Here is a 16030-nt window from a genome sequence, read left to right as displayed (position 1 = left end):
CGGCTTCCTCTATGGCGCGATGCTCTACTACGAGCTGCAGACGCAGCTGCGGAAAGCCGAGGCGGTGGCGCTCAAGTACCAGCAGCACCAGGAGTCCCTTTCCGCCCAGTTACAAGGTACGGTTAACGGGATGCGCGCGGCCAGTGGCCAAGTTTGCCCCGCGCCTCCCGCCCTGGCTGGAAAAGTGGCTTTGGTGAGCCGTTGGCCCTGCGGGCGCTGCCACCTCTGACCTTCAGGGACAGCAGAGGCAGCCCCTCCGGGCCTCCGGATCCCGGAGTGTCGGAGGAGATGACACCTCTTCACCGTCCGGCTTCCTCCGGCGCTTACATTTGAAATTGGCAGCACAACCCATGTCCCACTGGGCGATGAGATGGGCGGGTGCACGCTGAGTCTCTTACCCCAGCACTTGTCATTTGTCAAAAGTCCCAGCAGCCATCTAGGCAGACAGACCAGGATCCCTGCCTCCGCTCTGCAGCGCATCCGGAGGAGCTTGGTTTTCTGGTTTCTAGGTATTTGCTTTTCAGCTGACTTTGTCAGTAGCCTAAGAAGTGGGCAGTTTGGCCGAGACTTCTCAAACTCTGCTGTTTTTCCCCCAAGGAAATTAAGCCTGACCCAGTGGTCCGAACTAATGCCCTAGTTGAATGTAGCCTACACTTGCTAGTATCTTATTTCTGCTAACTCGGTAGTGTGACTTTAGAGATGTTCAATGTGTTGGGGAAAGTCCGCACTACTGTTCAACATCCTGCAGGTATGTTTTTGGAAAAATTTTTTAAAAAGGTTGAATTGTTTTCCTAATTAACTTTTAGTTTATCCCAGAAGGGGGGTGGTTGGGTGTAGGTGTGTGTGTGTGTCTGTGTGTGTGTGTTACAGTTAGCCTTGAGAAGCTCAAGAGGAGAAACCTGGTTTTTCACTTCGCCAAATACACAGCAAGCACAATGTGAGCAAGACCTGCAGAATGACTTAAGCTCCTATACTTCTATTTTAGAATCCTATTTAATGTAAATTTCAGGCACATAAAAGATGCGCGACTGCAAATTCAGAACCAGGTGGCCTTGTTAAGAGCAGCGTCATCCTGTACATATTTTTTGAAAGCTTTTTCTTGTACTCTTGGTTGGTTTTCAACACTCATGCAGCCCTCTCCCTAACCAGAACAAGTAATAATAGTAAAGGGCTGTGAGTAGTGAAATGTTGACAGTCTTTGCTGATAATGCAAATAGAGCTTATTTCACATCACTAGGAAGATACAAGCTGCATGGCTGGTTTCTGTCACTGTGTATTTATACAAATATAAAACAGATGTCTTTTTAGGACTTAGCTATTTTGAATGTTATCTCTAGTTAAAAAAAAAAATAAGAAGAAAATGATCCACAGCTGATTCTTGGTCTTATTTGTTTTTCCCAGTTTAGAAGTAAAGGAAGTATTTTTAGCTTACTGAAGCTGTGTCACCACAGGCAATGAAAATATGTGAGCTGAGTTTGTTTCAAAAGGAAAATCTGTTTTGATTCAGCCTTAGGTTAAAAAGTTTTTTTCTGTAAAATGTGTTGAAATTTACCCATGAATTACTGTTGGTTTGCACAGTAAGGATATTTATTTATTTACTTAGAAGACACTAGTGCTTTCCTGGTGAAGTTCAGTGCAGTTAGACCTAGGGAAGTATTTGCCATTTAGGAGTGCACTGGCAGGACTGCGTTTTCACACTTGTGATAGGAAGGGTGGATGGTGGATGGATGAAGGTTGGTGCCTTGTTCTTTTAGTTCAGGAGACTCGAGAGCAGGTGCTGTCAATAGTTCACCAAAACACCCTCAGCACTGCACAGTGTCTGACCCTGAGGGAGGGTCAATGTATTTATTTATTCACTCAACAAACAAAAATTAACTGTGGTAAGAAAACTAGTTCCAAGCACTTTTGTTTGCTTTCTTAGATTTCATTTCCCTGTCTGCTTTTTTGAAAAAGCCCAAGTAACAACAGTGAAATATTTAACCCAAGCACCACATTTGCCTTAATTCCCAGCAGTGGAACTCATTGACTGAGGAGGTCCCAATATCTGAGTCGTAGCCTTTATTTGCAGTATTCTATTTAGAAGATCAGGCTCAGTGTCTTTTCTCCTTTTATTTGTGGGGAAGAGGGGTAGTACTTGGTATCCAAGACCATTATAGCGCATAGCAGTTGCTTTGCTGCAGGAGATGAAAAAAAAAAATGTTGTAGCCAGTTTGAATGAGTGACCTTACAGTCCATTTCTTAATTTACCCTTTTGCTATTTCCTTTTGAATTGTGGTGCTGCAGCAATTCAATATGATTGTGTGTAAAGAATTATTTCCCACTCAGATTACAGTTTCTTCTTCTGTAGTTTTTCTTTTTTCACATTTCTATTCTGTGGCATTTTATTTTTAATTTCACATCTGCAGGCCATTTAATGAAGATTCTTTGATGGCAGGCAGCTTTTCTTCCCTTTTCCAATGACGGATGACATTTTACTTGGCAGTGCTATGTATGACCAGCATAGATTTGTTTTTAGGACATTAGACTTGTTTAGCTATGTGAGATCTCTTGACCTGGTTTGGATTAAAATCAGTTAATTATGAGTGGCAAAAAAAAAAAAAATGCTGGTTGAAAAACTTTTAGTTTGGCCATGTAATCTGAAGGTGTCATTTGTTAAATGAACATATTTGGGTCATCTTCAGTTTAATAATGGGTTGTACACTAGACATTATTCTAAAAGTAGGTTAAGTCTAACTCCAAGTGCATTTTGGAGTCAAACAGTCTCATAAGTAGGAAATGGTGGGGGTGATGTGGTGAAAGTTCAAGACTTAGCAATGCCCCCTCCACTAAAAACAAATGTCTGTGTCTGCCAGCCTAGCCTCTCTGTCTTCCACCCATAATATTCCTTAATTATATTGAGGAGAAGAGCAGAGGTTACCTCTGGTGGCAGAGGCAGTAGTAACAACCTTTGATTAGCTCAGTGTTTAGGTAACTTAAAAATTAAGAAAAAAACACTTTTCGGGCCACCCACCATTTTCTGTCTATAAGGCGTATCTGAGCTTTGACTGCCCATTAGAATCACCTGGGCAGCTCCCAGGCCTATTAAGTCACAATCTGTGGGGGTGGAAACCTACTGGCAATCTCCCCAGGTGATTGCAGTGCGCAGCCAAGGTTGAGAACCACAGCTCTGTAGTCTTGAGACTGAGCTGATTCACACATTGACTTCACTGGCTTGGCTGAAAAGACATTTGACTTTTTTTTTCTTTTAACCCAAGCATGTGATTCAAATTCTAGCCCTGCAACTTTTTGTGTGATCTTGGGCCTCATTTTTCTTATTTATATAATGGAGATTAGAATGGCCTATTTCATAAAATACTATAAGGGTAAAATAATTAATACCTATGAAGCTTCTGGGCTTCCCTGGTGGCTCAGTGGTAAAGAATCCATCTGCCAACACAGATCCCTGGGTCACATAGATCCCTCAGAGGCAGAAAAGGCAACCCACTCCAGTATCCTTGCCTGGGAAATCCCATGGACCAAGGAGCCTGGGGGGCTACAGTCCATAGAGTTACAAAAGAGTCAGACACGACTTAGCAACTAAACAACAGCAAATGAAGCTTCTAGCACATACCTAGCACATAGTAGGTACTGTTCATTCACGATTAGTTTTTGTTATCATTATGGTTTCTGTTCAAGAGATTTGACCTCTTTTTCTTCCCACGGTTGCCATGGGTAAAATTTTGAAATTCACAGAATTTGTTTTTATAATTAGCTCCTTTTTTGTACCTAAATGCACATCAAAGAAAATAGGTAGACTGGCGTAAATCCAAGTACTTTACTCTGGAGAAGGGACCCTCCCTGATAATTTAAAGTTAGAATTCAAGTCTGGTTACTAATTAACTGTATATTATGTCAGATTAGGAGAGGGAGTGATAGCCAGAGATAGGAGTAACCTTGTGCAATAAGATCTGGGAGAGGGATGTGTTGCTGCTAAGTTGCTTCAGTCATGTCCGACTCTGTGCGACCCCAGAGACGGCAGTCCACCAGGCTGCCCCGTCCCTGGGATTCTCCAGGCAAGAACACTGGAGTGGGTTGCCATTTCCTTCTCCAATGCAGGAAAGTGAAAAGTGAAAGGGAAGTCGCTCAGTCGTGTCCGACTCTTAGCGACCCCAAGGACTGCAGCCCATCAGGCTCCTCCATCCATGGGATTTTCCAGGCAAGAGTACCGGAGTGGGATGCCATTGCCTTCTCCGGGGAGAGGGATGAACTATGTAAAAAAAAAAAATTTTTAAGTAGGGTCAAACAGTCGCTAGTTCTTAAAACACTGTATTACATTATTGCAGTGCTCTTGGTCTTCCCAGTGATGACCAGAAACCATCAAGAAAAGGTTCATATGTTGTCTTCTATTCAGATCAGTGTGTGACAGTTATTTAAAATAAACAGGTTTGGTGCTTAAGGCTGACATGGTTATTTAAGTTAGTTGCCCTTTGCATGGTGTTCCCCTGAGATACGGGATGACCCATTTACCTGAGCATGAAAGCATACTGTTTCTGGCTACTTTTTTTTGACCTCCCCTGAATCTGCTTTAAAGAATAAAAAAGTGTCCTTCAGCTAAGGGCCAGATTTTTTGTGTGTGTTGGTTCTTCTTTCTGTTCTTTCATCTCCAGTGCCAGGTGCTTGGCATGATAGGTGCTCAATAAATAGTAGGTCTATACCTATGTGGTATTGGCTCTCTGCTGATGAATATGCTTATATAAGGTGGGCAGTGAAATGTAGTGGATGTGGGCTGAGGAGTCAGAGTGCTTGGATTTGATGTCTTGCTATATTTTTCTTTTTTTAATCAGCTGGTGATCTTGGATTCACCTTCCCAGGTGGCAGCACACTGTTAAAGAATCTGCCTGCCAGTGCAGGAGATGCAGGAGACGTGGGTTCCATCCCTCAGTCAGGAAGATCCCCTGGAGTAGGAAATGGCAACCCACTCCAGTATTCTTGCCTGGGAAATCCCATGGACAGAGCAGTCTTGTGGGCTATAGTCTATGGGGTCGCAAAAGAGACACAACTTGACGACTAAACAGCAAACAGATATTGTCTATTAAATGGACATTTTCACTGAAGTACATACATCTTGCAGTTAAAAGGTGAAATTTATCAGGCTGTTTTTGTTTAATTCTGTTCTATTTAAAAAATGGAATAGAAATGACAACTTTTTAAGTTCAGTCAGTTTTATTTGTATATAAAATCCTGCCTTAAAATTCATTCCCTGAATAAAAGATAAAACTTTGGAAAATATGACTCAATTAAGACTTCTGTTGAATATATGTGACATGTACGGATATGTTTGGTTCTGCACGTTATACCTGCCTTGGTCATCCCTGTAATGGAACTCGCCAATATTGGTTGACTAGGGAAGAGAATCGCCCATTATCTGTGAGCCTTTGTTTTGCTGTAACTTTTTATTTTGTATTGGGGTAAAGCTAATGCCTAGTGTGCTGCAGTCCGTGGGGTGGCAAAGTCAGACATGACTGAGTGAACAACAACAGCGAAGCATCTGATTAACAATGTTTTGACAGCTTCAGGTGAACAGCAAAGGGCCTCAGCCACACATACGCATGTATCACTCTCCCTTAAATTCCCCTCCTGTCCAGGCTTCCAGGTAACATCGAGCAGAGTTCCATGTGCTACACCGTAGGTCCTTGTTGATTATCCATTTTAAATACAGCACTGTGTACACGACCTTTGGAAACTCCCTAACTATCTCTTCCCCACCATTCCTTCCCCCCACAACCCCATGCACCACCAGCAGCAGTAAGTTTGTTCTCTGTCTGTGAGTCTCTTTCTATTTTATAAGTAAGTTCATTTGTATCATTTCTTTTTAGATTCCATGTATAAGGGGTGAGTGAGCCTTTTAAGTCTCAAGTATGTTGTACAGTTGACTACATCCACATAGATTGGAAACCTTACCTTGAGCTTTTAAAATTCCTTTTGCCTCACCAAGAGCGTGGACATAAGACTAGGTTTTAGAGACTTAAGGAATGGGTGAATTGGGAGTTTGAGAATGAAGACTGAAGCTGAGAGTACCAAAGTGCAGAGAGGATTTGAGAGGAACCAGAAGATGGAAGAGAGAAAGAGAGGGAAGGGGACTAACATCAGTTGATGACATTTCAGAACATTGGAGAATATTCCTGCCCACACCTCCATGTCCTAAAAAGAAAAGAATAGGGAATAGTGAAGGGGGTGTGGGTTTGGCATCAGATATTGTTTGAATACAACTCCGGTGTTTACCAATGGAATGATCTTGAGCACACAGGTAACCTCTGTTCACACAGGTGAACTTTGGTTTCTTCATAGTGCCCTGAGGTTAGCAATGTCTATTTTGCACACTTGCGTGGACTAGAAATAATACATTGAATGTGACTGGCATGAATCCCAGCGTGTGTTACTATGACATTTACTAGGAAACCAGGACTTGCTGTTATAGTATTAGCATTGGCTGCTTTTCATTTCATTTGCCCACCGTATTACATCTGGAAGGTAACAGTTATTAGCTGTGGTCTAATGGCTCTTTTTGGAGCCATATGCTCAACTTGGCTGAAACTTTTATTTGATTTAAGACGCTCTCACTCTGTCTTTTGTACCATTTTGACCCTTTTTTGGTAAGAAAGGACCTGAGAATGCTGTACATGGTAGCAACTAAGTGTTGCTGTTTTTCATTTTGACAACTCAGTGTTCTTATTTTATCACTGAGGACAAAATGTTTTTGCTACTCTTGCCAGTCAGTGGTTTGTGGGTTTTGTAGCTTTGTTTGGAAGTGAAAGTTATGCATAATATAACTGTACTTTAAAATAAAAATGGCCAACTGTATTTTGTCTTTCAAGCCATTAAAGCGAATTTATTTTGACAAAAATTTGGAAATTTCCCCGAAAAAATTAAATTATGTGAAGTACGTACCATTTCTTTCTCCCACATTCAGGGGCTGTGCTAAACATGATACTTGCACTGAACTTCACTAGCACTGAACCAAGCACTGTGGTGTGAAGGAGCAATCTGAGGCTCAGAGGGTTAATTAACTTTCCAGCATCAAGGTCGAATCTAATGAATCTGAATTTGGAACCCTAATGTGACTTTGTAGCCTGGGTTCTTTCCACAGTACTACATTGCCCTCAAAATTACTTTAGTGTCTCATGGTGATATTAATGGTTTGGAGAAAGTGGGTTAGGTGGGTCGTGTGAGGATTTAAGATAAAATTTAGAATCAGAAGTAACAAGTCTGATTATTTGATACAGCATCTCCAGAGTATAGGGCATTTGGTGCAGTTACAGAGCGTGATTTTAGTTGATTCTTGAGTTGATTTTAGGTGGTCTGCACATGCTGCTTGAAATAACATAGAATCACATGAGAAATGGCTGTTTTTTTGAATTCCCTTTCAGTGTTTTCTTGACAAATCAAGGAGCAACTCTCAGTTTGATTCTAGAAGCTCTCGTTGATATAGCTGCTCATTTGTTTTTCTTAAAGAGAGCAGACTTCAGGCAACCAAACAGCCTAATAGCTAGACTTTAATAATCGTTTTCTTGTTTTAGTGCATTTAAATTTTACAATTACTGCCCATTGATGCCATGTAAGTCAGATTTTTCATTTACAAGGTAGTAATGTAAAGTTTCCCTTATAGAAGTTTATTATAGGGGAAAAAGTGAACATTTGGCATCTCATAGTACCTGTACAGGTTTTGCATGCATGAGATAATGATAATTATTTCCTAAATAATAATTATTCCTAAATAATATTTAGGAATAGATCAAATCACTTTGTGATACCGACACTGAATTTTATAGTTAAGAAAACAGTTTGGAAGAGGAAGAGTCACTAAGTATGTGTCTCAGGCTGAGCCCAGAGTCCACATACACTGACTTCCAGAGCCACATAGCATTCCTCCAGGGCTGCACCCTGCAGCCCCTGGAGACCAGCAGCACCCTCATTGCAGTTTGAGCTGAAATGGGTGTTGCTATTTTTAAACAATGCTCTGTAGTTCTGAATGGCACACTTGTGTTCTTTGTTTTTATTGGCTTATGGGTGCTTTTCCAGAGGACATGCCAGCCATTGCCCTACCCTAATAAGCCTCACTAAATAGACTCATAGCCTGGAGGGATGCAGGCATGAAATAAATTGCTTGTTATAATAGTGTGACATTTTAAAAAATATTGGTTTAGCTATTTTTCATATATAAAATGTCATAATATGATAGGTAATGAATAGAAAGATGTGCTGTCACTCTGAAGGATGAGGCATTTAGAACATTTGAATGACACCATTTCCTTTCCTTTGAGAATAAGTGAATTTAAGAAAAATATATTATCATTTTAGGAGAGTCAAACATTTCATTTCCTATTTCACATTTCATTTAAAGCCTCTTTTTTAAGTGGAATGTTTAAAACAACAAAAAATCTACAACTCAAGCTATGTAAGAGAACTTTGACATTGCTTATATGCTCTAGACAATAGTTGCTGCTGCTGCTGCTACTAATTCACTTCAGTCGTGTCCAACTCTGTGCGAGCCCATAGACAGCAGCCCACCAGGCTCCCGCGTCCCTGGGATTCTCCAGGCAAGAACACTGGAGCGGGTTGCCATTTCCTTCTCCAATGCATGAAAGTGAAAAGTGAAAGTGAAGTCGCTCAGTCGTGTCTGACTCCTAGCGACCCCATGGACTGCAGCCCACCAGGCTCCTCTGTCCATGGGATTTTCCAGGCAAGAGTACTGGAGTGGGTTGCCATTGCCTTCTCTGAGACAATAGCTATGATACTATAAAATATTCCAAATATAGATTAAAAATGGGAAGTTGATAAATTGGTTATTTAGTTTGATTAGTGTAGAACAGTTTATTAAGCTTTATGTTAGTGAGATTTAGTATTATAAATCTATACTTCCTATGTCATTGACCTCTCAACCTCATAACAAATATTTAGAGGAGATTTTAAAAAGGATTTTATATCCTTTATAGAGATTTTTTTTTCTGAAAAACATGTTAAATGGTACTGATGTCAAACATCACTTTTATTAGAAAATGAAAAAAAAAAATCCTCCTTATAGGTAAGTGTCAGCTCAAAATCCAGAAGTCATCTTATCTGGGTGTGGGTACGACTCCTTGGAAATAGTTCCTCAAATATAACTTCTCAAGTTTAGTTCCTCTTCATTGATGGATCTGTGAAACTAAACCTCAACTCAAGCAACATACAACAGTGGAGCAGGCATAAGATACCTACATCTTCTTATTCAAAAAAAGCACAAAGTACGAGGTATGTAGGAGTTGCTGGTCCATGTAAATTCTGAAATCCAGTTAGGCAGATGTTCTTCAACTAGGTTCAGGCCTGGGAATAATCCTTCATGGTTCTTGATTCTACCCTGTGGAGTATTGAGTTATCCTTCCTATTCATGAAGGGGTGGTATGTGTTTACAGCTGAGTTTTCTCGGCCTGTTTCTTGCCTGTACAAAGTTGGGGATTGATGGTGTTTTTTCATTTAGGACCCTCTCCATTCCTTCCAGTCAAAACTGGCAGTGTTTCTTCTGATAAAATCCTCTCAAACTTTTGTGGGTCTCCCATGAAGCTTATTGAGGTTTACTCTTGTTAGTCAAAAAGCACACCCATCTTAGAGATGATTCCTTCTCTACCTTGGGTTCCTGCAAAAACAAGGGAGAGACAGTGCCCTTTAACTTAGCAAAACCCTGTTGAGAGAACGTGTGTTAGGTGAGCTTGATTAAGGAAACTCGCACCTAAGAGGACCTGTGAGTCACACCCTTAAAAGTTGTAGGAGGTCTTATAGCCTGATTGAATAATATTCTGACATGCCACATTTCCCAGGGCTTACCAAAAGGATTTCAGAAGCTACAACCTTGACCTCACTTCACACTTTTTTTCAGACAGTTCCCTAGAAATGATCTTTGGTTGGAAACGATTTCTTGATTTTAGCATTACTAAGAAGGCAATGGCACCCCACTCCAGTACTCTTGCCTGGAAAATTCCATGGATGGAGGAGCCTGGTGGGCTGCAGTCCATGGGGTCGCTAAGAGTCAGACATGACTGAGCGACTTCACTTTCACTTTTCACTTTCCTGCATTGGAGAAGGAAATGGCAACCCACTCCACTATTCTTGCCTGGAGAATCCCAGGGACAGCGGAGCCTGGTGGGCTGCCGTCTATGGGGTCGCACAGAATCGGACACAACTGAAGTGACTTAGCAGTAGAGAATCTTCAAAACCTTCAAGTCTTGTCTTTTTTTCGTTTAGTGATCCCTCCCCCAATTTATCTTCTCACAGGTTTCCCTAAACAGCAAGAAGAAACCAGGTAGCCTCTTCAGTACTTTGCTGGGAAATCTCCTCAGCTAAATCACACAGTTCATTTGGTGCTTTTAAAACATCTCATCTAACTGCACAAATCTGCAGGTCACGTAACTACATGTTCAGTGTCAGTATTGTTAAACCTTCTGCCACTACGTAATTTCTAGTTTCCAATAAGATTTTCTTCACTTTCATTCATGCCCTTATTAGAAATCTCTTCAAAGTCCGAAGTTCTGTTAACAGTGTGTTCGAGAGTTTACACTTTGACTCATGGTCTTCTTAGGCCCACTACATAGCCACTACCACCATTTAGATTTCTGTCATGGCAGCACTCTGCTTCCAAAATCTGGATTAGTTATCCTGCTGAATAGCAAATTACCCCCAGACTGAGTTGATTTTGAACAACAAATACTATCACAGCTTTTGCTGGAAAGGAATTGACTTAGCTGAGTGATTCAAGATCTCTCAGGATGTTGGAGTCAAACTTCTGATCAGGGTTGTGTGTACTGTGCTGTGCTTAGTCACTCAGTCATGTCTGCCTCTTTATGATCCCTTGGACTGTAGCTCACCAATCTTCTCTGTCCATGGAATTCTCCAGACAAGAATACTGCAGTGGTTTGCCATGCCTAATTCAGGGTATCCTCCCAACCCAGGGATCAAACCCACGTCTTCCGCATTGTAGGCGGATTCTTTACCATCTGAGCCACCAGAGAATCAGGGTTGTAGTTATCCCAAAATTTGACCAGGACTGGAGAATCTGCCTCAGAATTCACTAATGTGGTTGCTGGCAGGCCTCAGAAGATCCAATTCTAGTCTTACTCTTCCAGGGCTTTCCATAGGAATTTCCATAGTTCCAACCTGGAGCTTTCAACAGAGTAGCTGGCTTCCCTCAGGGCAAGAGATCGAAGGGCAACAGCCAGGGAGAGAGTGTGTATGAACCCAAGGTGAGTACGAAAGTATTTTAATAACCTAATCTTGAAGGTATAACTCACGACTTCCTGCCCTATTCTGTTCATTACTGTTGAGTCACCAAATTTAGCCTGTGCTCAAGGGTAAGAATAACAGAATGCAAGGATCATCTGGGGCCATCTTAGTAGCTGCCTCCCACAATGTAAGAATGTCATTGTCATTGTTGGAAATATCCTTACCAAAGTCATCTTTGAGTACTTGCTGTGTACCAGGTACTGTACTAAATTATATTCTTGGATTACCCAGTGTAATTGTAATTTTGTAAAAAATGCTTTACTGTATATTAAAATGTGATTTACCATTTAATTTGACATAGTAAAAAATGACATTTGAAATCATGGCACCTCAGAGGGAAATTATCTGGTCTTTAAACTATCTGACCAGGAAGAATTCAAATTAAAAGAGATTTCCAGGTAACTCTCTGAAGTATAAACCTAACTAGGAGCTGTTAGGGGAAATCTCAAAGTTGAAGCCATCCTGTCCTTAGGGAGTTTCAAAATCCATTGACAATTTGTGAAAATTTCACATTTCTGCAAAAGACTGTATTTCATTGGTTAGTAGATAGGAATGCAGTAGAATGTGTTTGTCCATATGGTATTTTCACTTGCTTCTGAATGTGTTCCTTTTGACTTTATATAGCCTGCAGCCCTTGTGAAGACCTTATTATTTGATAGTCAGAAGATACATATTTTTAATGGAGTTCAACTGGTTTTATAAAGAGAGGTATCTTTGATTTAAAAAAAGAACATTAGTTGCATGAATAGTAATTTCAACTTGTTCATTCATTCCTATTTTGAAAGTCAAGTTTTATATATTATAATACATGAGATATTCTTTTGTGCTATTGATAAAATTAAAAAACAGAGCATATAGGCATATTATGAAAACATCATTAAATGTTATGAACAATTGAAATTTCAAATTCATACTGTGGCCTCACTCTTCCAAACATACTTTAGTAATTAAAGATACTTGAGTTGAATATTTCTATTTTCCATTTTACTTCCATTGTACTTTCCTAAACACATTTCTATAAGAGGTGGGATCATCAGGAAGTGGATAGAGAATACTTTGTCCAAATGTTTGAAGTCATGCTTCACTTAAAAATCAAGGGGAGCTTCCATTCTTGTAAGTGAGAAGTTGCCGTTCAATATCTAGCAATCAGTGATGATCTTCCTGCCTCTACTGCTATCTATGTGGGTACCAGTTTGCTGCCATGATCCTCACTGTTAGGCTAGGTTGCTGTGGGCCTCATGTCTTAGTGATACCCTCATAGATTGAAGTCCCTTGAGACATATGGTCTTCGTTCTGTGTCCGAACACATAGAAAATTCCCTATGTGTTCTATAGAGTACAGTGTAGTTCTTAGGGAGACTTAATGGTCTGCATGTTGTGTTTTTCTTATTTACCTTTTGCTACTCAGGTTGGTTAGGGTCCATATGGATTAAGCCAGAGGATGCTCTTTTCTGTTGATACCACCCAAGGAAACAGTAGCTACTAACCCAGTTAGCTAGAATGATGGTATTTATGAGTACATGTGAGGCCCTGTTTTTAGCCTCCAAGAAGTCTTCATCTGAGGGTCCAACAGTAGCAATACTTTGAGCAGAGGCTGAGCTTTTAAAGAAAGACTGCTTAGTTTTTAGGGTAGGCCTCCAGCTGGTCTCAAAACTGCTTCCTACCAGGCGACAACTCAGTCCTGAGACTATGTTGTGTGTCTTGTCTTGACCCCCTCTTCCTCAAGGGTGGCGTTTTCAATTTAGGATCAGTGAGAGGTCCATGAACTTTCTGAAAATTTATGTCAATTTTGTATATGTGCCTTTTTCCAAGACAGAAGTCATAGCTTTTATCAGATCCTCAAAGCATCAGTGACCTGAAAAAGGTTAAGAACTACTGCTTTAGGGCAAATTCCTCCTTCTGAGGTTTTTTTAAGTCCATCTTGGAATTTTACCTCCTCTGGCTCTGCCTCATGAATCCTCTGGAAAGTGGCCCTGTTTGTAATGGGGTTGTCAATGCTCAATGCTGTTCCTCTAAAGCCCAAATCCCTACCACCCCCCTTAAGTGTAAGAATCCTGATTAGAGATTTAAATGACATTTCATAAATTGCATTCCTACAATCTACTAGTAATTGCTTGTTGCTGTTTAGTCTTTACGTTGTGTCCAACTCTTTTTGTGACCCCAGGAACTGTACCCCATTAGGCTCCTCTGTCCATGGGATTTCCCAAGCAAGAATATTGGAGTAGGTTGCCATTTCCTTCTCCAGAGGATCTTCCCAACCCAGGGATCGAACCTGTGTCTTCTGCATTGGCAGGAAGATTCTTTACCACTGAGTCACCTGCAAAACCCATTAGTAATTGCTTAGTAAATAATAAAAGAATGTCTTGTTATCACGTGAGAAATTTAGGCTTTTCAGATTGCTTTATATTCATGATATTTAAAGCAATATGCAACAATTATTTTCATTTTAAATTTGGGGAAACAGAAATCACACAGCAAGACAGTGACACACTTGGGATTAATGCTCAAATTACTTGAATCCTAATTCAAGGCTTTTACTAATCCTCAGTTTCCAAATCTACATCACCCTGGAACTCTTAATAAAAGGAGGTTTTGACAGTATCTATTCACAAAATAGAGTTTCTGACTTTGGCTCCTCAGAATTAAGAATAGCCCCAGATGGTGACTCAGCTTGACTTGAGAACTTGTCTCTTTGGGGCCCACCTGCCATCCCCCATCACTTCCCATCTCTGGGTCCACGGAAGGTACTGCTGGCTGCTCATGCTCCCACTTCCTGCTCCACTCTGCAGCTTTCCACTTACTCAGTGGCATGTTTCCCTTGCTCCTTTCTGCATCACAAGTGCCCGGAGGATGGAGGCAGGCTCCATAGGATTGGATCCCAGGGTAATAAGAGTGATAGTCACCGTGGTGAACTTGGCTCCCCCACACTTCTCATCTCTCTCTGGCACATTGTCCTTGGTCCAAAATTAGGGGCTTAAACAGTCCCTTACCTTTGGATGGTTCTTTCTCAGACTCCTCTGCAACTTGGGGTATAGACGGAGGTAAACTAAAGGAGATCAGTCCTGGGTGTTCTTTGGAAGGACTGATGCTAAAGCTGAAACTCCAATACTTTGGCCACCTCATGCGAAGAGTTGACTCATTGGAAAAGACCCTGATGCTGGGAGGGATTGGGGGCAGGAGGAGAAGGGAACGACAGAGGATGAGATGGCTGGATGGCATCACCGACTCGATGTACATGAGTTTGGGTGAACTCCGGGAGTTGGTGATGGACAGGGAGGCCTGGCGTGCTGCAGTTCATGGGGTCTTAAAGAGTCAGACACGACTGAGTGAGTGAACTGAACTGAAGCCCACACCCAGATCCTGCTATGGAACTTTCACCACAGGCTCTGTACAGGGGGGCTTTGAAGTTCTCCGGTCAACTGGTTCTCCAGCTGTGTTTTTTAGCTTCCAGATGTAGAAGCCAAATCACTCCTAAATAAGTCACAGATTGGAAAAGCAGGAAAGAATGCTTGTAGAAACCAGGTTGCAAAGAGAAACATATGGATATGTTTTGGTTTGGCCCACACAGTGCCCAGAAAAATTTCAAGGTAGTTGCCTACATGGAAAAAAGAAAGATATTTTATGTAAACATCTAGATTTCAGACTGTTTGAGAAGTCATAGGATCTCTTGACCCTGGTCTGTATTCTTGTGTGGCTTGTACTTTGAGTGGGGCATGCGGGCTTCAGTTGGCAAAATTTCCACTGGAATTCTTCCTCTCGAATAACTTATTTCGTTTATCAATGAAAAAGGCAAGCCTCAGAGAGATCAAATGACCTGACAACTGTGCCATCCTGTGTGGTAGCCACTGGTGCTGTGTGGAAAAAGCACTGAAAGTGTGTGACTGAGTGGAATTTCATATTTTAATTTATTTAAACTTAAAATTTAAAGCTGAAGCACTGTGAAATATTTTTCAGTTAAGCACAGCTTTATCGTTTTGGTGGTACTATATTTCGATTAACTCTTGGGTCATGTTAGATATTATTGAATTATTAGATATTAATAATTATTAATTATTAGATATTATTGCAATGCATGTATACTTTGTACTTTTTAAAATGTGGCTGCAGAACTCTAAAGATTGAAAATGTGGTTCATATGTATTTCTGTTGGATGGTGTTGACCTGACAGAGGTCACACAGCTTGTTGGTGGAAAATCTGGAATGTGTCAGCTAATACCCACGGTTCTAACCATATTTTTTCTTTATTATCAATACTTTATAAAGTGTTGCCCAAATTTTCTTCTAATTGTCAAAACCTTTTCATTGTACCAGACAATCTCACAAACTCCTCTAGGAGTTTATTTTCCTCCTTCTTGCATGGCATATGTACAGAGGTGACTTTATGCAAATAAAAATTTAGCTTTGTGTGTTATAGTGGTCATATAATAAAGGTAATTTTAAAGATAATACAGTTAATGTTCATGATATATAAAGGCTAAAATTATTTTCTCATTTTAAGTGATACTGACCATTAGTTGTCTCTGAATTATTTAAGAAAATAATTTTTAACATATTCAAAATAACATTGTATTTTATTTTGTCACAAATGTATATTAGTCTAAAATTAGTTGCATATTGTATCTCATTGTATAACCAGCAACCTGATCAAAATGCAACACCACCAGCATCCCAGAGGTTTCCTTGAGCCCCTTGCAGTCATGAACTGTTCCTCACTCCCTAAGGATAATTGCTATGAATTGATT

General features: G+C 40.6%; 1 protein-coding gene across 4 annotated transcripts in view; it reads left to right on the top strand.

Annotated features, from left to right (window-relative positions):
- The first annotated feature begins 6 nt into the window (after nt 1–6).
- The window catches only part of GOLIM4 (golgi integral membrane protein 4), an 83404-nt gene continuing 67380 nt past the window's right edge, over nt 7–16030 (top strand). For 3 of the 4 annotated variants that reach the window (XM_010835202.1, XM_010835200.1, XM_010835199.1), the window contains exon 1: nt 7–116. In XM_010835202.1, coding sequence (XP_010833504.1) covers nt 20–116 — 97 coding nt within the window. In that variant the 5' untranslated portion in view covers nt 7–19. Of the gene's footprint in view, nt 117–181; nt 749–16030 lie in introns of those variants that run through there. The other variant, XM_010835201.1, reaches the window with a different exon arrangement.

Source organism: Bison bison, unplaced genomic scaffold (assembly GCF_000754665.1).
Source record: "Bison bison bison isolate TAMUID 2011002044 unplaced genomic scaffold, Bison_UMD1.0 scf7180017864040, whole genome shotgun sequence".
NCBI classification, from domain to species: domain Eukaryota; kingdom Metazoa; phylum Chordata; class Mammalia; order Artiodactyla; family Bovidae; genus Bison; species Bison bison.
This window is presented reverse-complemented; position numbering and strand designations above follow the sequence as displayed.